The sequence below is a fragment of the Plasmodium malariae genome, assembly GCF_900090045.1.
Source record: "Plasmodium malariae genome assembly, chromosome: 6".
NCBI classification, from domain to species: Eukaryota; Apicomplexa; class Aconoidasida; order Haemosporida; family Plasmodiidae; genus Plasmodium; species Plasmodium malariae.
In genome coordinates, this window is record NC_041780.1 from 461,233 (window position 1) to 485,431 (window position 24,199).

Genomic DNA, 24,199 nt, shown 5'->3' on the forward strand with positions numbered 1-24,199 from the left:
TGCAAATTATAAGCTGCAAATTATAAGCTGCAAATTGTAAGCTGCAAATTATAAGCTGCAAATTATAAGCTTCAAATTATAAGCTCAAATTGTAAAATGTTGAACATAAAATACTCATTATGAATTACCTACGGTAAGGCACTTCTCCATATATTAATGATCTCAAATTACAAGCTAAAATTATTTTCAAAGTTGAACTTTGGAAAAACAAAAAAAAAAAAAAAAAAGGCGGAACGTTCTTACATCGTCACTTGTGTAGGAAGAATGTCATAAAATTAGCAAAAAATTAACGCTTTCATTGATCTTTTAATAAAATAAAATATGCAGATTAACATTTCAATGAATAGGTGGGTATTATTCATGCTTATTTTATTTAATGTTTGCTTCCTCTATTTTAATATGTAAGTCTATCGTTTTTTATATTGTTTAAGGGGTCCTTGCGGTGAGGAAAATTTGTTAATATGCTGACGCTACGGAAGGGGGGAAGGCGCCCTTACATAACACGTATAGACATATACACATACGTATTCGCGTACGTATACATATATATATATATATATATATATATGTACATGTGTGTGCGTACTTCATGTGCTGGGTTTATGGGCAGAAAGTTTTCTACATTTAGAAAGTACACTAAATAAAACGTTTATTCATTAACCAGTCGTTGTGATAGGCTCTCTCGCGTTCAATTTATATTTTGTTTAAAATAAAAAAATAAATTTAATTAAAAAGTTCAAAAAAAATGCGCTGCCGCAGTTTTATTTTGTTTTGTTGTATTTAAGCTTTGTTTTGTTTCACTTTCACTTCGCTGCGTTTCATTTTGTTTTATATTTGTACCCCTCTGCAATATAAAAAAGCTGTGGAATAAAGACTTTTTTTTCCCAACCCTTGTAGCAGTTTCACTTTACTAAAATATTTTACTGCTCCTCCCAACCCCCTCCATGGTTCTCAGTCCTATTGGTTATTCACTTTTATGCAGTATTGTGTATATGTTTGATTGCATAGCGTATTCCGAGCGAAAGAATAATAGTTTTTCTAGATTAATCTTGTTCCAAAGGGCAAACACTATTTACAACCTTGCGTTGTACAAAAAGAAAAGGGAAAGAAAGATATACATATCATCAATTGAGTCTTACCTTGAAATGTATGTACATCGAGCTGGCAAAAATTGTAATGTAAATAATTATGACTTGATCAGGAAAAAAAGTACACCTTCAAAAAAAAAAAAAAAATTTCAAATTTGATAGCCGTTTGTTGGATGTACAAGGTGAAATCAATGAAAAGATTGAAAAATGTTTTAAAGAAAAAAAATATGAAAATATATTTTGTAATCAAAAAAAGTTTTCAGCTTGTTCGAAAAATCCCCCTTACGTTTTTCATCCCATATATTCTGATGTTGAATTAAAACAAAATCATCGATTTAAGATAAAGAAATATGAACCTGTATTTACACAATTAAGCGGACTATGTATTTATGACAGGAACTATATTATTCCTTCAAGTAACATATATCAAATAAGTAATTCTTTATTTTCTGTACACGATAGAAATTTTGTAAATAGAATGTTAGATATAATAAAAAAAAAAGAACAGATAGAAATGTTCTAGTTAGATTTATAGTCCGATCTAATATGCCGCTATTTAGTTGAATTCAATGGCACAATTTTAAGTGCATTATTAGCTCTTAAATATTGTATGTGCATGCATATTTGTGGTGGGAATCATCATTCAAAGAAAAATGGTGGAGATGGCTTTTGTCTTTTTAATGATATAGCTGTAGGAATTGAATTTCTCTTGTCAGAAAAAATTATTGATAAAGTTATTATTTTAGATGTGGATGTTTATCAAGGGGACGGCACTGCTGAAATATTTGAAAATTGGACTAATGTAAAGATAATTATCCTCGCATAAAGAAGAAATCAATTATTGACATTGAACTGAGTCCCTACATGGGAGACGATGAATACATAAGTATATATAAAAATGTGTTAAAAGATATAGAAAAGGGAGAGGTAAATGGAGAACAGAAAACGGATCAGAAAATGGATCAGAAAATGGAAAAAAAAAAGGAACGGAAAAAAGGAGAACTGCAAGAAGGTGAACAACGAGAGCAGCAACGTACCATCCTTTTTTATCTATCTGGAGTAGATATAAGCGTCGATGATGACCTTGGTTTGCTTAACATATCAGATGAAGGAATTTATAATAGAGACTACTTCACTTATCAGATGGCAATTAAAAAGAAGCTTCCCATAGTTACTGTTTTCTCGGGGGGCTATAATGAGTGTGATAAAACCTTGGCTCAAAAGCATATCTTGACGTTTAGGTGAGTGGGTTTCCACAAGAAAAAGATTCCAAATTCGCTGAGCGTTTAGTCCATCGTATAAAAATATATAAATATATACATATAAACATATATGTGTACACATATATACATGCATGCCCCTTCGCAGCACATATCTGTTAAGGCTTACGAACTTTTCATCACTCCGCGAACGTTTTTTATAGGACATCAACAGTTGTATGGAATTCCCTCAACAAATGAACAACCGGAACAGCCGCATTCTTTGTACAATCACTATTGCGTATATACTTGCACAGTCGTATGTAAACTACCTATGTACTTGTTTTTACGCACCCTTGTGTACTTATTTAATTTTTTTCTTTTTTACCGTTGTTACACTTTTGAAGTTGCAATAAATGCCATTTCACATTTTACATAACTTTTTGTTTCAATTTTTGCGCAAAAAGGTATAAGAAAAAAAAAAAAATACTAAACGATATACATTACGCAATATGCGATATGGGATACACGATGTAGTATATAAAATATCTGATTCACGATAAAAAAATAAACAAAATATGGGACAAAAAAAAAAAAAAAAAAATTATGAACAGTTCATAATGTTCGCATTTTTTATGACATAATATTTTATCAAATATGATATGGACGAAGAAGCAAATGCAAAAATGTACAAGATTAATTAGGAGAAGTATTTATATTTGGGGGATGAATGATCCGAAATGAGTAAACAACGGATGGTGAGGAGTATGTATTCCACTTATAAGTTAATGAAAGATAGGGGTACACTATAGCGAGAGCAGGTCTCTCCCACCCCCCCCATTAAGTCGATATTTTATTTTTATTTTTGAGTCTAGCGCTTTGCCTGCAATTTAACTTGAGGGGTACAATTTTTTCCTTTTTTTTCTGTCTTATAACCTTTTTCAAAATACGATTTTCTTTTTCATTTTTCAAATTTAGCCTCATATTTTTTGGTGGCATATAAATATTATCATAATTTTTGAAATCAAAAATGGATGCGGGTTCATTTTTCTTTTCATTCATTGTACATATTTTAATTTTCCTTTTATATTTAGACATAATATTCTTATGAATTTCACCAACACTGTTCTTTATACGTTTACCACCTATTCGTTTTTTAATCGGTGTAAATGTATGCTCTTTACTATTTTCAATTCTGTTTTCAAGTAATATTTCGTTTAGTGGTTGTTCTTTAATTTGAAGAGATCCTTCATATAATAGGCACGAGAAAGGGATGGTCTTGTTACCGCTGCTGGAAATACTGTCGATGCTGAAAAGGGTTGTGAGTAACTCGCTTTTGTTCTCAGTTTGTGTGTCTTCTCCGCTTTGCTTGCTCAGGAAAAATTTACGAGAATTATCCGTATTATCGCCACTTGAGTTTTCATCAATCTTATCAATCTTATGCATTTCACTCGTCTGATCATCCTGATACGCTACCTTCATATGATTAGCTCCCCCCTCTGTTATTCCCCCTGCTTCATTACTACCTTCCACCTGTTCATCTAAGAACGTACCGTAAAACTTTTCACCAGTTTTATCATGCATTATTAGCATATCTTTATCACCGCGGTCAAATTCGTTTTCCTTGGCTTTATGATATGTACCATCGTTACTACTGCTGGGGGTATTATTATGGTTACTATTTGCGTCATTACTAGGGGTCTTACCAACTTTGACCTCAATAATTTTCCCCTCACTATTTTTATTACCCTCTATGTAGTCTGCATTGTGTTCACTTAAATATGTGTTATCGATGAAGGTTTTACTTCCCCATTTTTTATAATTACCATTCAAATTTTTCAAATTAGACTGATGTTTATTATTCCTTTTCCTTTCGATAATTTTCTTTTTGCCATATTTACGTTCATTATCATTTATTTTTATATTGCTTCCTTGTATTGTTTCCTTGGAAGAGCTATTGTTCGTTTCTACTTCCTTGTGGAGTACATTAAGATCTTCCTTTTCATTTTTTTTTTTTATTTTTTCCATAATTGTAATATTGCTTTCATTTTTGGAGCCTCTTGTAATGATAATACTATCACTTGGGTTCATTTTACTATCTTTATCCTTCGTAGTTTCTTTATTTCCTTGATGATTTTGTCCATCATTCGTGTTGTTTTCCCCCTTCGCCACTTTGACCACTGCAGTAATTTCTGCCCCTTCTTCCGCCATATGTTTGTCATTTGGATTATTTTCCGCTTCTTTCGACCCTTCCACTTCTTTCTGAACTTCCACTTCCTTTTGAACTTCCACTTCTTTCTGAACTTCCACTTCTTTCTGAACTTCCACTTCTTTCTGAACTTCCACTTCTTTCTGAACTTCCACTTCTTTCTGAACTTCCACTTCTTTCTGAACTTCCACTTCCTTTTGAACTTCCACTTCTTTCTGAACTTCCACTTCCTTTTGAACTTCCACTTCTTTCTGAATTTCCACTTCTTTCTGAACTTCCACTTCTTTCTGAACTTCCACTTCCTTTTGAACTTCCACTTCTTTCTGAACTTCCACTTCTTTCTGAACTTCCACTTCTTTCTGAACTTCCGCTTCTTTACCTTCACCACTTCCCTCCCCTTTGTCACTTCCACTCGTCTCTTTCTCTTCTGTAAACACAGGTCCAATACTCGCTCCGAATTTCTCAATCTTCGATAGCTCAATATCATACTCCCTAACTTGGATTGCATCACAAAAAATGACTTTGCTCGTTCGTCTATGTTTTGACTTTCTTTTGTTGTCATTCGAGTACTTGAATTTTCCAGATGAAGATGAAGGATCAACGTGTGCAGGGTCATTGCCCGTATGACTAGAAGAGAAAGAGCCTTCACCCATTTGGAACTCATTCAAAGATGAATTATCAGTATTATTATGACCACTATTACCGCCGCTATTATTTCCGCTAATACCATTGCTATTATCACTGCTATTGTCACTATTATTATTATTGCTTGCCTCTGAATCTGCATTTTTTATAGTGCAGTAGTAATCGTTACTATTAGTAAAAGGTGTGTGTACAAGGTTAGAGGGTAATGTCCTCGTAGGGTCGGCTCCCGAGGATTTGTGTAATTCCATACAGTGATTCGTTAACAAATCATAATCATAAAAGTATATATTTAAACACAGTGGACAATGGTAATGTGGGTCGGTGAAAAATTTTTTTTTTCTTTTCATTTTTTTGTTTATTTTTACGTATGACCTGCTTTTTCTTCCATCTCCTTCTACGTCTCCATTTGTTTCTACACTCACTTCTGCACCCACTTCTGCACCCACTTCTGCACCCACTTCTACACCCACTTCTGTATGTGCTTCCCTCTTGACACTATTGTGTATAAGTTTACAGGGGAATATTATGTAACCACCGAGCGTTTTCCTACCCTTCCAATGCTCGTTTAAGTAGTGAGTATAATTCTTAACGTAGCTATTAGGCGGATAATATTTTTTATCACATAAAGGACATAAATATTTTTGCCAGTCGGGTTTTCCATATATCAATCTTTGATCCTCCAACGAATGAAAGGCTTCTATTCGTAAAGGCATCACAGGGGACCTGTGCATTTCTTTATATATATTAGTTATATAGGGTATATCTCTATTCAATTTTTCCGCTTCCGAAAGATGATTTTTAAAATTTCCCTCAACATTAATATCATCCGTGCGGCAAGTGGTCTTCTCCCGAGTGTCCGTGCTTTCTATGTTACTACTTCCTCCATTGCTAATACTACCGTTACTGCTGATGTTGCTGCGAGCGTTATTACTTCTATTTGTTATTAACATGAACACATCTGCACTGTACTGATGGTTACCACAATTTTGGCCTTCTTCCTGGTTGTCCTTCCCAATAATTAAATGGCTATTTAATTGATTATCTAACTGGGTATCTAATTGGGTATCTAAATGGATATTTAATTGATTATCTAACTGGGTATCTAACTGGGTATCTAAATGATTATCTAAATGATTATCTAACTGCGTATCTAACTGTCTGTCTAACTGATTATCTAACTGTATACCTAACTGACTATCTAACTCGCTTGTTAACTTGCTTCCTAACCTGCTCCCTAACTCACTCGCCACTTCTTTACATACAAGTTCTGCGTTGTCCAACTTGTCTACATGTAAAGGACTTCCAACGCTTTCCTTGTCCCCTCCTGTGTTTCCATCCACACCCTTTTGCGATAGTCTATGTTCATCCAAATTTGCATTTTCTATTTTTCTTCCTCTAACTCCTTTACCATGTATCTTTGAAAGAGTTTCATCATCTGTAGCACTATCTATTATGCATACAATATGTTCGTAGTCCTTAGGCTTATCCAATGGCAATGCTTCATTCGTGAGGCCTGCACGTTTACATTTCTCTTTATGTATGTTCATTGGTTCGTTTAACGACGTCTGCTTATGAAGTAGCGGTGTATTACTACTGCTATTGTTATTGATAAGATTACTACTGCTGATACTATTATTGTTGATATTACTATTACTGCTACTCGTACCTTCTATAGCTGCAGTTGCAACATTATGAATCTGTTTACACACAAAGGGGGGGCTTGACATATCTCGCTTGACCTTATCAGGAGGGTCCCTTTTTGTATGATCACCACTCCCTAAAATTTTAGTCGTATCTTGTTTTCTCCTTAGATTCATGTATCCATTTTTGAGTAGATAGCTTTCCTCATTTTTTGCACACACTCTTTTATCATTTCCATCTCCCTTTATGTACTTACGCTCTTTTATATAAACCTTTTTATAATTATCATCATGAGCATTTAATGAATAATTAACTGAGCCTTTTTCCTTTTCACTTGATTTATATTTAGGTGAGTATCTTTTTTTCTTCAATGTATTGTTCTTTTGATCTTTTGTTACTTCCTCAACGATAGGTACTTTGCTAATCTGCATTTTTTTTTCATCTCCCTTTACTCCTTGAAATGTATGGAAGTTCTGATTTAGTGCTGCTTGTTCAGTGTGTATGTTATTCTTACTGAAGTAACGATATTTCTTATGGGGAACAAAAGAAGGTTTAAGTGGTACGTACGACTCATACGGTTTCTTATTCTGTTTTACATTCAGAGCATTTTCGTTTAATATATTCATGTTGATAAAACTCACTACACTCTTCTCCTTGTGCATATCTTGCGCAGTTTGTTCATTCGAAAATTCCTTTTCCGTTTCGTTGATCATGTTTTTGCAATGACGGCACTCATGGTTTGACATAATAGTAGTATTGGCACTGGTATTACTCCAAGATGGGGTTTCCACAGTTGCTGTTGTCGCTGCCGCTTCCATTGTTACTGCCGCTGCTACTGCTTCCTCTCCTGCTTCCCCTCTTGCTCTGCTTCTACCCATGTGTGCGTCTAAAAACAAAGCGGAGTAATAATTTTTCATAATATCGTAACAGTAGTTAACGTTGCCTAATCTAAAATAGTTATTATGCAAATTAGATACGTGATAACTTGTCAGGGATTGTGGCTTTGCACCGATATTTATACTACTATAAGTACTACTACTATTACTGCTACTACTACTTGTAATCAAATTTTTAACATTCTGAAATAACAAATTATTGTCTTTTGTTTGAATGTTGTTACTACTGTTGATATGAGAATAGCTGTAATTTTCTTGTGCACTGTTCTCTCTGTTTATGCACATCCCCTCATTTAGATGACCACTTGGATGTGCATTTTGTAAACTCTTTTCATTGTTCGCAAAATTTAAAATATGATTACACTCCTTGTTTATATCTGAAAAGATGGTTTGGTACATTTCCTTACCTTCTACTCTTGCTGGATCCATATGTGCATAATTACTTGATGACAAATAATTTTTGTTTTTTTCCTCTTCTTCCTCATATCCCTTCTGATCTTTTATTATATCTGTCATGTTCATATATTTTAAGATATTTTTACTTGGAAAATTTTGGAAACTATCTAAATATTCTGGATATTCTCCTTCAGTATCATTATTCCCAGTTGACAATCCGATCATTCTTGCTGTCTCCATAATACTTCTCTCTCTGTATTCTTTTTCATTACTGTCAATGCAACTAATCTTAGGTCTAGCTGTCCCGCTTACATTGCATGCATCCAACTTATTGGAAGATTCTGCAGGTAATCCGGTAATTCCGGTTATTCGGTTTAAGCCAGTCAACCCGCTTAACCCACTTAATCCATTCGAGTGAAGGATACTACTTACTATTTGATCATCTGTACTGGGGAAATTTACTACGTTACTACCTGCCCTAAGTGATTCAGTTCTCGTGGTTCGAAATTTCTTAGGGCTATCTGGGGAATCACTAGGTTTGTAGCTATTTATACATTCGCAGCTACTAGAATGGGTGTAATTTTTGGACATTGCAAACTTGCCAAGTTGGTACTCTTTGTTTTTCATTTTGCTAATGTAGATATCATAAAATTTTTTATTTTCTTGGTTATTCAAGTTGCATATATTTTGAATGAACGTCTTAATGTGACTCATGTTACGCACTCGGTTATCACACCTATCGGTACTATCTTGGTTGTCCCTACTGCCCCAACTATCACTTCTATTGTTGTTACCATTATTGTTGTTGTCGTGGTTATTACCATTGCCGGAGATGATTTTTTTTCTTCTTTTTTCATCCACGGGTGTGTCGTTATTATACTCCGCGAGTGCTTCCCTTAAGCAGTCTTTTTCCTTGTTATGATAAAACTCGCTTAAAGGATTGTTATGCGATACATTTGCACCGATAACATCGTTCTTTAAACAAAGCATACAATTACATGGGTGTATTTTGTCAATATCAAAAATATTATCATTAATTTGTGCTCTTTTGTTAATATCATTGATATACTCATCTTTCGTACTATTATTACCTTTTGTTAAATCTTCATAATCCTTTTCATTATGTATTAATTCTCTTATTTTTGAAGAACAACAGTTTTTGATTAGTTCATTCTCAACTTCATCATATGATGATGCATTAATACTAACATTCAACTGGTTGCATAGAGCATACTGTACCATCATATTCTTTAGTTTACTCTCTAAAAAGAGGAGGCTATTATCGTAAATGCAATTGTTTCTTTTACTACAACAGCTAAGACTTGTACTGCCTTCCTTGTTGTTACCATCATTGTGTAAATCTGTGTAATAAGATAAACAGTCCTTATCATAATTTTTATTTTCATTGCACATAATCTTATTGATGATATTTTTGTATTCACTATTATTATAAATCTTTTCTGACACCTCTTTTAGGAAACTTAACTGGTTATACTGAACATGCGCTTGCTCTCTTTCGCGGTTCTCTACATTATTCGAGCCGATAAGTTTTATAATGCGCTCTTTTGATACTCTACGTGTTATCATTTTCTCGTCTTTTCCTTCCTCATCCGCGTGGTTTGAAAAATTGCCATGCATGTTACTTTTATTTAATTCGTTGTGGGAGTTCCACGGGAACAATGAGCTCCCTCGCTTGCTCGAAAAGACGTCGTTACGTTGTAGTGGGTTACTGTGTAGTGGGTTACTGTGTAGTGGGTTACTGTGTAGTGGGTTACTGTGTAGTGGGTTACTGTGTAGTGGGTTACTGTGTAGGGGGCTACTATGTAGTGGGTTACTGTGTAGTGGGTTACTGTGTAGGGGGCTACTATGTAATGGGTTACTGTGTAGGGGGCTACTATGTAATGGGTTGCTATGTAATGGGTTGCTATGTAATGGGTTGCTATGTAATGGGCTGCTATGCAATGGACTATTATGCAAGGGGCCGCTATGTACGTCTTCCCCCCTCGAGTCCTCCATTTTTATGTTATTTCCTTCCTTTCCTTCACTCATGCTTGATATAAGCGAGTTTAGAAAAATGCTTAGGTTGTCTTCACTGATGTCGCACTTCCTACCTTGGATATGCTCGTTATTTAAAGATAAAGTCAAGCCATTGAATGAGTTAAAAGAATACCTACTACTGCTGCTACTACCACTCCGTATTCTATCCTCATAATTACTACCACATTCACTATTGTGTATATTATCTGTTTCACAAAATAATATATCCTTAAAATAGGTTGTTCTATTATTTTCTTTTCTTCCATTCTGTAAATCATTAATATGGGATGATGGCATATCACTTGATAGGGAATACCTATTAACACCGTCCTTTTTGATTATATTCCAGCTGTCATTTTTTGTTGTGCTCTTTTTTTCACTATGCGATTTATCAATAGTCAAAATGAAATTTTCTATCTGTTTTTTATTGGGTAAGACTCGTCTTGAGTTGCTGTTTGTTATACTACTTTCATTTAAGTCTGATATATTCGTTGAGCTATTTTCTTTTATATTTACTCCTTCATATAAAGAGTTGGTTGTACTACTATAATTCTCCTTCTCATTTATACAAGACCTGTTAACACCATTATAAATCAAATTACTTTTTAAAATGGTCATCCTGTCTTTTTCCATTTCACTTTCTCCGTAATTGCTGAGGGTATAACTATTGTTTCTATACTTACTACTACTGCAAGAACTGCTGCAGTAGCTATAGGTGTTCTGATTCCAGTGAGCACCCTCATGGAGATGGCCTCTTCTGCCATTTATATCATTACATGGATTATTATTCAACGTATCGGATACACAATTACTTGATGGATGAGGAGCAGATCCCTTCAAGATATTTGTTCCAACTGTTTTCCTTTTTTTAATGTTAATGGAGGATAACTCCGTTACATTAGTGATCATCTGTCTTGGGGGAATATTTCGCTTATTCATTGTTGTTCTATTTGGCGCAGTTGTGTATTTATTCTTCTCTACATTAAGAATTTTTTTTTTGTTATTCGGCTGAACTGCGTTATTCATGGTATGCTTTTCTTTTTCGTCTGACTTGCTATCCTGTTTTTCGCCCTCCTCGCTATCCTGTTTTTTGCATTCCTCGCTATCCTGTTTTTCGCCCTCCTCGCTATCCTGTTTTTTGCATTCCTCGCTATCCTGTTTTTCGCCCTCCTCGCTATCCTGTTTTTTGCATTCCTCGCTATCCTGTTTTTCGCATTCGTCGCTATCCTGTTTTTTGCATTCCTCGCTATCCTGTTTTTCGCCTTCTTCGCTATCCTGTTTTTCGCCTTCTTCGCTATCCTGTTTTTCGTCTTCTTTGTCTTCCTTGTTGTCCAGTTTTCCGCCCTCCTTTTTGTCCTCTTTCTTGTCTTCTTTTTCGTCTTCTTCCTTCTCGCCCTCTTGATGTCCTTGCTGTCCCTGTTTTTTTTTTTTTTTTTTTTCGAATAAATTTTTTTTTTTTGTATTGTTATTTAGCAAAATGACAAAATTATCACTCTGCAAATTACCAGAATATTTTTGTTTAAATTTGTTATTTAGGTCATCATAACATTCTTTCGTATTTCTCAAATTGTATTTTTTTTTTGTTTTGTCGTTAATTGTTTTGTCGCTATTTATTTTGTCGCTATTTATTTTGTCCCTATTTATTTTGTCGCTATTTATTTTGTTGCTTTTTATTTTGTCGCTATTTATTTTGTCGCTATTTATTTTATCGCTATTTATTTTATCATCAATTATTTTATTGCCAATTATTTTGCCATCCATTTTGTCGCCCAATAATTTGTTTCCCAATAATTTATCGCCCAATAATTTATCGCCCAATAATTTATCGCCCAATAATTTATCGCCCAATAATTTATCGCCCAATATTTTTTCGCCCAATATTTTTTCGCCCAATATTTTTTCACCCAATAATTTGTCGCCCAATATTTTTTCGCCAAGCTTCTCACAATCAATATGGCAGTTGCGCACCAGTGGTTGTTTCATCTTTTTTTTTGCATGATCATATTCAGAACAATCATAAGAATTGCCACAATCTAATATATTTTTTTTTGCATTAATTGCTTCCTCAGACACGTGCATTATTTTTTCCTTTGAATTTTTTTTTTTTGAAAAATTGGAATAATTTTTTAACTCATCAGTGCGGTCCTTATTATTATCACTGGGGTAAATATTGCAATGAATTTTTTCCTTTTCGAAAATTTCTTTATCACCCATTTGTTTTTCGCATATTTGTTTTTCGCATATTTGTTTTTCGCATATTTGTTTTTGGCAAATTTGTTTTTGGCAAATTTGTTTTTCACAAGTTTGTTTATCATTAATTTCTTTTTCATTAATTTCTTTTTCACTAATTTCATTTTTATTAATTTCTTTTTCATTAATTTCTTTTTCACTAATTTCATTTTTATTATTTCCTTTTTCAATAATTTGTTTTTCGCTATTTTCTTTTTTATTAATATCTTTTTTTTCTTCTTTTATCTCTTTCATCTCTTTCATATCTTTTATTTCTTTTTCTTTTTTCGTGGGTATTTTACCTTCATCAGTGTAATCATCTCCACTTGTTATATCGCCCTCCCGTTCTTGTGTCGTAAGAGGACTGCTTGTCATTTGGATGTTCATTTTACGTTGAGTGATCATTACTTCCTCTGATCCTAGATGAACTACAATTCCATTGGAACCTAGGAAATTTTTAGTACTTTCCGTACCACCTTCCTTTACACCTTCGTTCACTCTTCTCATTTGTGCTGCAGGCACATCGGAGTTATTCCTGCTTTTGCTAGCAATAACTAAATGATATTTTTCGTCTTTTCTTATGGCATTTGTAATATTTGCAATTTTTTGTTTTTCTTCTCCTTGGAAAAACTTCATACCTACTTCTTTATTTTTGCTCGCATGAAAATGTGTTATATCGTCCTTGCTGTTTGTAATTTTGAGTTTTTCATTTATGTCTTTATATGTATTCACTTTTTCCAGTCCTTTCCTTCTATTACGTTCGTTGGAATATTTCCCATCCTTAAAGGAAATAAAACGTTCCCCAGAATTATTCATATTATTTGATACCTCTTTTTGTTCATAAAAATATTTATGATAACCTAGCTTTTTCTCCTTTTCACTGTCGCTATTTTTTTGCATGCATAGGGTACCATGTCTATCTTTCTTCTGATTTGTTAACTTCTCTTTCTGTGTAAGAAATGGTTCTGCAGTCATTTTTGTAATGCCCTTTTCCTTATCATCTCCTATTTGGATTATGTCTTTCTTTTTTTGAATAACCATATTATTTTGGTCATTCGCAGTGTTCTTTAGGCTTCTTGTAGCTACCGACTGGATACCCCTGCATGGGATTTCGGGGCGTGCAACTGTGTTTGAAGAAAAGGAAAAAAAAAATAATAATAAAATTGAGAAAGAAAAAAATAGTTATATAAATGGCAAAAAAATAATGGAATAGATAAGAAAAATAATGAGAAATAAATTAACAGAAAATAATGGAATATATGGAAAAAATACAACAAAATAAAAGGAGGAAAAAACTCTAATTTTAATTAGACTACACAGAAAAATGCATCGCAAAAAGCGTCCATTTGCACGATTTTTCGTACAAATAGACTTACATATATACAAGGAAACTTCATGTATGTCCAAAAGAAACGACAAAATAAATGCATAAAAGGGAGGAAAGCCAAAAATAGAATGAAAGAACAATACTCGAACACGAAAATAGCGGCAAAGAGGGCAGCAGAGTGCCTGAACAAGCATGCATATATATATATATATATATATATATATATATATATGGGTATAGAGGTACGTGCATATGGATACATGTACATGTACACGTGTATATGTATATGTATGCATGCATATTTACCGCCTCTAGCATCATCTTCAGTTGGCATGCCTTCACTTTTGTACTCGTTTGTTGCTCCATTTGAACATTCACATAATTCCGAAAAGTTTGAATTGTTCTTCGTTTTATCACCCTCTCTCATCTTCTCATTCTCTGTTGTGATGTTCGCTGGTTGTACTCTCTTGTTCAATGTACCATTACTCCCAGTAAGTGTATTAACAGGAGTAGCATTACTAATAATTAATTCTTTCTTTTTAGAGAACCTTGTTTTCGCTTGGGGCATCTCTTTTTCGTTTTTGTTAAAAATTCTGCTATCATGCACGTTTTGTTTATCATTAATATGTCGACTGCGCCTGTTGCTGCCTTGTACGTCGTTTGAATCGTCTGGCTGTGTTTTATCTGTGCCATATTCCTGGTCAGAATTATCGTTAACTCCCCATTTTGCAGCGCTCAATATATTACTCCTATTACTGCTAGTAGACTTGCTATCCCGACTAAGTAATGCATTATTGTGTAAGCATAGGTGATCACTATTACTCTTATTGTGCTTTTCATAATGCACAGTTTCGTTTCCTAATATTTTGTGAAGACTTCCCATTTCTTGAACATTACCTGTTATGTTTTTGTTAAAAATAATTTCATCTTTTCTATTTCCTTCTGTGTTGTTCTTAAAGTCACTTTTGTCAATGCAAATTTTTTCATTAGAAGAATTGCTAAGTGAGTATTCATTCGTATCATCATGTACGGCAGAAGTATCTATTTTTATATGTTTTAATCTATCATAATTATTATATTTGTTTATCTTTTTATTTTTTACGTGAATAAAATTAGACATGAGCATTTTATCATTACGTAGGAGGTTAACCTTACCAGTATTAGTAGCGTTATCACTATTACGGATACCTTTTTCATCGTTCAGAAGTATACTGGTATTCGTTGTTTTCCTTTTTTGAGTCGATATGGTAATCGACGAAGGAGTAATAAGATGCTTACCTTTTTTATCATTCTCATTTAATTTTCTCTTTTTCAATATGTAGTTTGCTTCTAATAATTCTTTCGTTTGGTTAACAATAAATCTTGAATTTTTTCTATTTCTATCATCATCTTTTTTTTCTTCCATAGAAAGATGAAAATTTTTGTGTTGCAATTCTCTATTTTTTTCTTTAAAATTATTATTATTTGTAGGTAGATCTACAATATGAATGGCTTCAAAACTCTTTCTTCTCATTTCTTCAAAAGTTAAACCCTTTTTTACATTTTCATGTTTCAGGTATAGCATGTTTTTATTGTTAAAATTGTTCAAGGAAGAATCTCCTCTTTTTTTACATGAACTGTTCATATCGTTTGGTCCACTTATTAATTGTTTATTTTCATTATTAAAATTAGCACCTTCATTATTAATAGTAATGGACATTCCTTCTCTGGTATAATTTTTGTTTTTGGAATAATGATTCACATCGCCATTAATTAAATGTTTATGTGTGTTTATGCGACTAGGTGGTGTTGTTTGAGTACTACTTCTACGCTCTGCATGCATGTTAATGTTAGTTCTAACTGCATGAGTCTTGCTTTTTTTTGAACCAAGCAAGGAGAATTGATGAGAATAATCATTAGACATTTCATTTTTATTATAGGTGTTACATTTGTTAGAAGCATGAACAATATGATCATCATGTGAAAGATCCTTATGTTCATCCCTTCTATGAGGTATATTATTATGTCTAATTGGTATATTAGAATTGATAAAATTGGGTTGGCTTCCTCTACCCGCTATATTAGATATGTGTGTGAAAGGTTTTTCACTAATAATAGATGTATCACAGTTAATGGATGGAAAGATCTTTTTCGAATTATTCAAATTAATAATAGAACTACGAAAACTTTTACTATTAATATTATTTATAGATATATAACTTTTTGTACTCGTTACCTTTAGAATATTATATTTCTTTAAAAGTGAAGTGTCTGCTTGTTGACATATATTACTACTTCTTTGTGGATTTAACAAATTATTTTGTTTTCCCATGATACAATTTTTTATAGGAATTTCTGTTTTATTCCTTATATTTTTCGATGAAATAGTTTGAAAATTGTGTACGTTTGACATGTATGAACTGTTCATGTTTTCATTCTTTTTTTTATTTAATAAAGCCTCCATGTTGTTAGGGTAGAGAGGAATCCTCATTATACTATTAGATTCTCTATTATAATTGTTCAAACTCTTATTCTGATCGTTATGGCTCTTTCGTGTAAATTCTTGCATCGTTAGACCATTATTACCACAACCTCTATTGAAACTATTACCGCTACCGCTTGTGAAATTACTACCGCTGTTGTTATCGCTGTAGCCACCACTACCGCTGGCATTACCGCTGATGCTATTGTTATCATTTGTGTACTGACCATCCTTTTTTGCAGCATTAGCTGTAGAGGTGTACGGTGCATGGCTAGGAACACTACTTTTTGTTTTATTCCCCTTGTTACACTGTATATTTTTAGCGTTCTGATGTTTAGATCCCCCTTGATATGATGCACAGTCATTTTTATTTTTTTCTCTTAAATTGTATGGGTTGTTCCTCTTCAAGTTTTTAAAATTCATATTTTTTTCATTCTGATATCTATTCCTATTACTGGTTCCTTCACATTTACTAGAAGATGTTCTAGTAGCATTACTGCCTGGGACTATTTTGTGTTTGTAATTTGGTACCATGGAATTTACACAGATTTTTTCGAAATTTACACCCGAATTGATGTCCGAATTGATATTCCCCTTAGCACATAGATGATTGTTTTTTTCCTTCACATTTAGACTCTTTTCCTTTACTAAATCGGAGCTCCTTTCAAAGGTATGTCGTTCTGCATTGAACCTGTTGCTATATGTATTGTTCGAAAGAAAACATATTCTATCTTCTCTTCGATCTTCACTATCTTCATCATCACATTGGGAAGTATCGGAGCGGTAATAATCATCATAAAGAGGGGTTGCATTGTTTATTGTTCCATTAAATTGGACCGATCTTCGTTTCCCTTCTATGTTGCAGGTAATAGGTATATCGCTTTTAATTTTTTTCTCTGGATGGTCATTCCTTTCTTCTCTTTGACATAAATGGAGTACACCCCTAACATTTCTAACAAGATCGTTTGCATTAGATTGTCTTTCATTATGTGAAATATATCTATTTTTAAAACGTTTATGTATGTTTTTTCCACTTTTACTTGCAAATAGTTGCACTTTATCTTTTTTAAATTCTACTCCTCTTTTTGTGCTTATACATGAAGGAGTAAGGAGAGCTCCATCTTTCTTTACATTTGTGTTAAATAGTATATTCATCTTTTTAGAATCATTTTTTACTTGTTTATTGAAAGAATCTTTTCCATTTATTTTCTTTTCATCATCGTATTTATTATCATCGTATTTATTATCATCGTATTTATTATCATCGTATTTATTATCATCATCATTATTATCATCATATTTATTATCATCATCATTATTATCATCATCATTATTATCATCATCATTATTATCATCATATTTATTATCATCATATTTATTATCATTATTATCATCATATTTATTATCATTATTATCATCATTATCATCCTCATTGGTCATTAAATTACTGTCCATATGTGCATTGTACTGTTTTTGCAAAACCTTATTTGTTGTATTTTTATTTTCAGGAAATAATATTCTATTACTCTTATTCCTTTCATTATTCTTTTGCGTTAGTACTGAATATTCCTTCGAACTATTTTTGGAAATTAACTTCTTACTTTTTAAGTCAACATTTCGAAAATTATATGCTCCCTTTTTACTAGTTGATGACTTATTTATTCGGCTATTCATGTTATCTTCTTTTAAAGCATCTTTTCCTCTCCTCTAGCTTGTTTTTTCTTACCTGTTTTTTTTTTTTTTTTTCACGATTATACGTATAGTCGTCTGGTAGTTGAACACTGAGCTCCTGGATCAATATATTGTATATACTCAATGTATATTTTTCGTGTCTAGACTTGTTAACTTGTTCGCTCACGGATGTGCGTATTTATTGATTGTTAGTCTACTGGTTTATGAGTTCATCTGTGTGTTTGTTTTTGTTTTCCTAAATGTTCGGTATTAAGATGCCTCGCGCGTGATCAGTACATGCACACATACGTGGACTTCATACGTGCATATGTATATGCGTTTATATACGTGCGTACGTATATGTGTAAGCATACACATGTATATTTATAAGTATACTCCTAGTCTTTCAGTATATATAGGTACCACTGCACATATTTTAAACTTTTTTTTTTTTTTTTTTTTTTTTTTGGTACATTTAATTATTGAGAAAGGTGAGATCGTTTGAGTAATTTCAAGTAACTGTAATTCAAAAATGAAAGAAATAAATGTAAGTAGACAGAGATAAACTTATACCATTTATCATTTCAGTTTCCACAAAGTACTTGAACAAGAAATAAAAATGACGTTAAAATTTTCGTTATGTTATTGCCATATAGAAGGGGGGAAAAAATACACATTTGTATGTACACATATAAGTATATACATAAGCATACATATATAAACGTAAATACATAAACATACATACATAAATACACTTATATATACACATGTACATGCACTCGTATAAGCATACATGTAAAAGATTTAATAAAAATTTAGGGTTTGTTTTTGTAAAAAGGAAAATGTTTATTGGTAGTTTTTTTTTTTTTTTTTTTTTTTTTTTTATGCCATTTCAAGGAAATATGTGCACATTATTTGATTTTTTTACTTTTTTTCATTTTATTTTGTATCGTTTTATTTTGAATTGTTTTATCATGTTATTTTGTTTTATGTTATATTACACTTTTTGTTTTGTTTTAATTTAATTTTTTTTTTTTTTTTTTTTTGCATTGTAGAAATGCTCATTTAGTGTTGTTTTGTCGAAGGACTTAATTTATGAGAAAAAAAAAAAAATAATATGGCAAAAAAAAGTGAAACAAAAAAAATCAAATAAAGTAAATAAAATAAATCGAAATGACGCGAAATGATACAAAATGATACAAAATAATACAAAATGATACGAAATGATACAAAATGATACGAAATGAAACAAAATGATACAAAATGATACGAAATGAAACAAAATGATACGAAATGAAACAAAATGATACGACGTGATACGAAATCCCACAAATCAAAGAACAATGAGGCAGAATAAAAGTTCGTTTCTTGTTATGTTGGAGCAATAAGTATGTTCCGCGTGTAATATGAACATATGTTTGGTTTCTCATAAAAAAAGCATTGATTTTTTTATTTTATTTTTTTATTTTTTATTTTTCTTAGATAAATCATTTAAAGGTTTAACCATTTAAATATGTAAAAATTTAAATGTCCTTCACTGGATACACATGAAATTTTGCATAAACGGTTCAATATCATATAACTGCCAAGCTGCACAAATATACCCCCAACACCTCAGTGTAAATACATATGAAAACGCTTATTTTTGCATATACATATATATATATATATGAATATTTACACTTTTTTTTTTTTTTTTTTTATCAAAACATTTGTTCAGCTTACTCCCCCCTTATTACGAATGTTGTTTTGCCTCTTCTTCCACTTGCATTCCTCCACTTGTATTTTTTTATTCCTCACGCAATTTCAATTTTTTTTTTTTTTTTTGGCACCGTCGTTTTGTGTGAACATAATAAACATATAAATAAATATGTGCATACACATAAGCATAAGCGCAAAAATGTGCCCGTAAATACATACACTGAAGATACATATATATACATACATATATATGTATGTATAAGTATATTATACGCATTTATATACGCATGAACATAAAAAAAAAAAATGCCTCTATAAAGTAACTTATCTTCTCGAAAACAAAATTTGTGAATTCTCATACACACATATGAAGAAATAATTGTTTTAAAAAATTGCTACTTTTTATTTGCGTCTGATTTGTTTTTTTGTTAATTGAGCATACTTTTTCATTTTTGCCTTTTTCGTTTTTGTTTTTCCTCTTCCGATCTGCTTCTTCCCTTTTTGTTGTGATAGAAGAACGTTTTTCCAAAATGTGCAGGTTAAAATATTTTTTTTTTTTTTTTTTTTTTACTCATTTATTCGCTCTTCTACTAACAATGGCACATGCATCTAATGAGTATAATAACCCCCGTCCTCAAGAAAATGCATTTGCGTTTGTTCAGACAAAGGTGAATTAAGTCAAGAAAAATGAAAAAAAGCGAACAAAATGAAAAACAACGCAAATAATGAAAAATAGCGCATATAATGAAAAAGAGCGCAAATAATGAAAAATAGCGCAAATAATGAAAAATAGCGCAAATAATGAAAAATAGCGCAAATAATGAAAAATAACAAAATTATTGAAAAATAACGAAAATAAGTAAAAAAGTGAAAATATGAAAAAAATAAATGGATATACCTTTCGTAGCTGTTCTATAGTAGCATCCCACTTCAACCTTTAAATGTCATCATAACTTTTTTAATGTTTCTATACCAATTTGGCATTTATTGCATGTAAAAAGCAATGCATGTATTTGTTTTTTTTTTTTTTTTTTTTTTTTTTTTGTTTGCCTCATTCAATATTTCTTTTTAGATAAGTGAACTGAAGATTACCGATCCCCCATATACTGTTTTTAACTTCGCTACTGAAGCTGCAAATACGAACGATATTATAGAAGGTTAGCACAACGACAAAAAAAAAATAATAGTAATATAACAAAATAAAAATAATAAAATTATGAAATGGTCAAAATGGCAAATAGTTAAATGGCCAAATGGCCAAATGGCCAAATGGTCAAATGGTCAAATGACAAAATGACAAAATGACCATACCAATTGCAATATAATAGTAAAATAACGACGTAGCTACAAAAAAAAAAAAAAAAAAAATATATATAAGCACATATCACAGACAATGTAAATATATGCCAATTTACCTCTTATCGCTTCTTGAAGACTACATATAAAAATGTTGCAACCACATTATACTATAATGATATTATTTTTTATTTATTGGTATTATTTATTCACTTTTTTTTATTTAATTTTTTTTTTTTTTTTCTTTTCTCCATATTCACAGATGAACTTAAAAGGAAAGAAGTATAGGAAAAAAAAAAAAAAAAAAAAATTAAATATGCACGAATATAACTGAAAAGGAGAGATACATTTCGAAAATTATACATGCGTATAAGGGACTACGTTTCTATGTGACTATGTATGTATGCACCTACAGAAGTACAGGCCTACATAAGTTTGAGCCTATATATGTACGTGCGCCTATATGAATATGGGCCTACTTATATACGTGCTTATGTTTGCATATACGTATGAGTATGCGATACCGTGCACATGTGGAAACGCCTGGATGTAAATCCAGGCCCGATGACGAGAGGGGAAAAAGCTGATCATAATAAATGGCATAGATGAAGCAAAACGAAAAATAAATAAAACAAATAAAAAGGAAAAAGTGATCATGCAGTAATAATAATAATAATTATTATTATTATTATAATAATAATTATAATAATAATAACTAAAATAAATAATTAAATAATTAAGTATATAACTATATAACGTAAAAACAGATGTAGATTAAGAGGAAATAGGTCATTACAAAAGCATATCTTGTTTACGTGTATATTTGTTCATGTGACCTCAAATATACACATTCCTCCCTTTTTTTTACATTTCCGCGGCAGAAAAAAGCTATGAGGAGATTTAAGCACGATTTAGTATTAAAAAAAAAAAAGGAAAACAAAAAGGAAAAAAAAAAGAAAACATTTTTTAAATTAATTTATAAATTAAAAACGAAAAAACAGAAAAGAAAATATTATTAAAATTAACTTAAAAATTAAAAAAGAAAAAAAAAAAAAATTTTAGTGAGCATGGAAGAATAGCTATTTATAACCTTTTCATGGCAACGGCTATCTCTTTTTTTTTGTATCTTCTACTTCCGTCGCTTGCTTTTCTGCATTTAGTGTTAAGCTCCCTAAAATCCGCGTCGGCTTTTTTACTTTCCACGCAGATAAATTATACGTTGGGGGCATGTTTGCTTCCATTTCATTTTTTTGCAGTTTTTCGTTATTTTTTATTATTTTTTCGTTATTTATTATTACTTTTTATTATTTTTTTTTTTGTTATTTTTTGTTATTTTTTGTTATTTTTCGTTTTTGTGCCATTTCTGCTTAATTTTTGCTCCATTTTTTTTCAGCATGAAAAGAAGGAGAGAGTCGCTGAAATTTTAGAAAAGATTTTGAAGAGTTCTGTGCAGTTCTTTGAACATTAGAAGAGTTAAAAATGCTACAAAGAAAGAGAAAAATAAAAAAAAAGAAGGTGTAAAGAGTGCGGCAAATCACGATACAATTCTGAGGAGATTCCGTGAAATAAATCATTCTGTGGATGTTTTTTTCTGTTTTTCTGTTTTTCTGTTTTTCTGTTTTTCTCTTTTTCTGTTTTTCCTTTTTTTTTTTTTTTTTTTTTTTTCCAAGTCAAATTTGTTCACGCGCGTACTTCCTATTTCTCTGTTGTATTGTTTTATCCCATTTGTAAAAAATAAATAATTGAAACTTCCCCGGTGAGTAGTGCGAGTGCTATTTTATATATGACTGATCATACCTGTGTAACATTACACTGTGTAATTTTACTTATGTAGTCGTAGATGTGTGTGAGGGTATAGGCACCCATTTGACATACAAAAACGTTAGCAAAAAACCCACATATCATGAAATTCTGGTTAAAAAAAAAAAAAAAAAAAAAAAAAAAATGCAGTTTGTAAAATACTTTGAAGGTAATTTCTTAAAAATAGTAAGGAGAAATTTTTCAAGGGATGGGGAAAAGGGATTAAAACCCTCCTCATTAAGAGTAAAGAGTGTTAAAAAAAATTTTAACGATATTATTAATAAATACTTTCCAAATAGAGTTCTAAAAAGGAAAAATAAGGAACCATGTAAAAGTTACAGGATTGATGAAAAGTTTTATCTGTCTGCGAAGGTAGAAAGACAAGTTAAGTTTTTGCCGACAGGTTATGAAATGGGGGCGAGGTCACAAGAGGGGGAAGAGTACAACGATGAAGAGAAAAATACGGATGAAACAAATGAAAGAGAAAATAATGGAGTTCAAAGAGGAAATAATAGTAATGATATCGTCAAATGGGAAGGTGAACATATTTGTAAAGAGGATGAGAAAAGAAAGGACATACAAGAAATTTCGAAGGAGGAGTATAATATTCAAAAATACAAAAATAAAATACATAAAAGAATATGGATGTGTTTGAAGAGGAATAATGAAAAGGAGTTTGAAAACTGTTATAATATGTTAGTTAATTATCCATTAAAAGATGAAGTTTCTTATAGTATATTATTACATGGAAATTTAATAATATCAGATGGGAATAATATACAAAATAGTTTTAAAGTATTAAATGAAATGAAAGAAAAAAAAGTACATTGCTCTTTAATTCGGTTTAATGAAAGACTACTACACAGTTATTACGAACTAACAAAATTAAATGCAAAACCGAATAAAAAGCAATGGTTAAAAGTTTTAAGGACAGTCTGGTTTACTTCTGCTCTAATTAAAGCAAGGAGGCAGAGATTTATTTTACGCAAAGTAAAAAATATTAAAGACGACAATTCAGTTGCGTTAAGTAAGTTTAAGAACACCTTTAACATTCATAATTTGGAAATGCTTTATGCAGAAAATAGGGACCCCCTAATTGGGGAAGGAAAAGGGGACATGTCGGTTCCTACAAACAGGTAGGTTAAAAAGAGGGGGGAGGGGGAACAAACAAATTGAACAGAAGAAGAGAAATGAAAAGTAAAGAGACAAATGAACTGCAAAATAAATGTTGGTGAAGTGTTCCTACATGTGCAAAGGGAAAAACCTCAATGCGCATTGCACATATGTGTGTATTTGTATATGTATTTGTGTTTGTATTTGTATATGTATTTGTGTTTGTATTTGTATATGTATTTGTATATGTATTTGTGTTTGTATTTGTATATGTATTTGTATATGTATTTGTGTTTGTATTTGTATTTGTGTTTGTGTTTTTTTTTTTTTTTTTTTTTTTTCCCATATATTAGGATTTATTTTAATTCTCTTTTATTAACACATTTTGGTTATATTATGAATTGAAAAATGGTGTTATTTATGGAAAAAAAAAAAAAAAAAAAAAAAAAAGGATGGATGGAGGAGGTATATAAAAAATATGCTCGTACAA

General features: G+C 31.5%; 3 protein-coding genes and 1 pseudogene across 3 annotated transcripts, besides 1 other annotated feature; 3 read left to right on the forward strand and 1 right to left on the reverse strand.

Annotated features, from left to right (window-relative positions):
- The first annotated feature begins 1,261 nt into the window (after positions 1 to 1,261).
- On the forward strand, positions 1,262 to 2,548 carry PmUG01_06018300 (annotated as a pseudogene).
- Positions 1,262 to 2,548: a sequence feature (histone deacetylase, putative, pseudogene).
- Positions 2,549 to 3,127: 579 nt separating this feature from the next.
- On the reverse strand, positions 3,128 to 17,802 carry PmUG01_06018400 (conserved Plasmodium protein, unknown function; the record flags this gene model as incomplete). Its single annotated transcript, XM_029003752.1, has 2 exons — positions 3,128 to 13,464; positions 13,974 to 17,802. 2 exons carry the CDS (start codon positions 17,800 to 17,802, stop codon positions 3,128 to 3,130), a joined length of 14,166 nt encoding a protein of 4,721 aa, XP_028859840.1.
- A 2,228-nt stretch (positions 17,803 to 20,030) lies between these two features.
- PmUG01_06018500 (conserved Plasmodium protein, unknown function) lies at positions 20,031 to 22,264 on the forward strand (the record flags this gene model as incomplete). Its single annotated transcript, XM_029003753.1, has 5 exons — positions 20,031 to 20,168; positions 20,573 to 20,657; positions 21,059 to 21,078; positions 21,678 to 21,710; positions 22,190 to 22,264. 5 exons carry the CDS (start codon positions 20,031 to 20,033, stop codon positions 22,262 to 22,264), a joined length of 351 nt encoding a protein of 116 aa, XP_028859841.1.
- A 476-nt stretch (positions 22,265 to 22,740) lies between these two features.
- Positions 22,741 to 23,736, forward strand: PmUG01_06018600 (conserved Plasmodium protein, unknown function; the record flags this gene model as incomplete). Its single annotated transcript, XM_029003754.1, has 1 exon — positions 22,741 to 23,736. One exon carries the CDS (start codon positions 22,741 to 22,743, stop codon positions 23,734 to 23,736), a length of 996 nt encoding a protein of 331 aa, XP_028859842.1.
- Between the last annotated feature and the right edge of the window lie 463 nt (positions 23,737 to 24,199).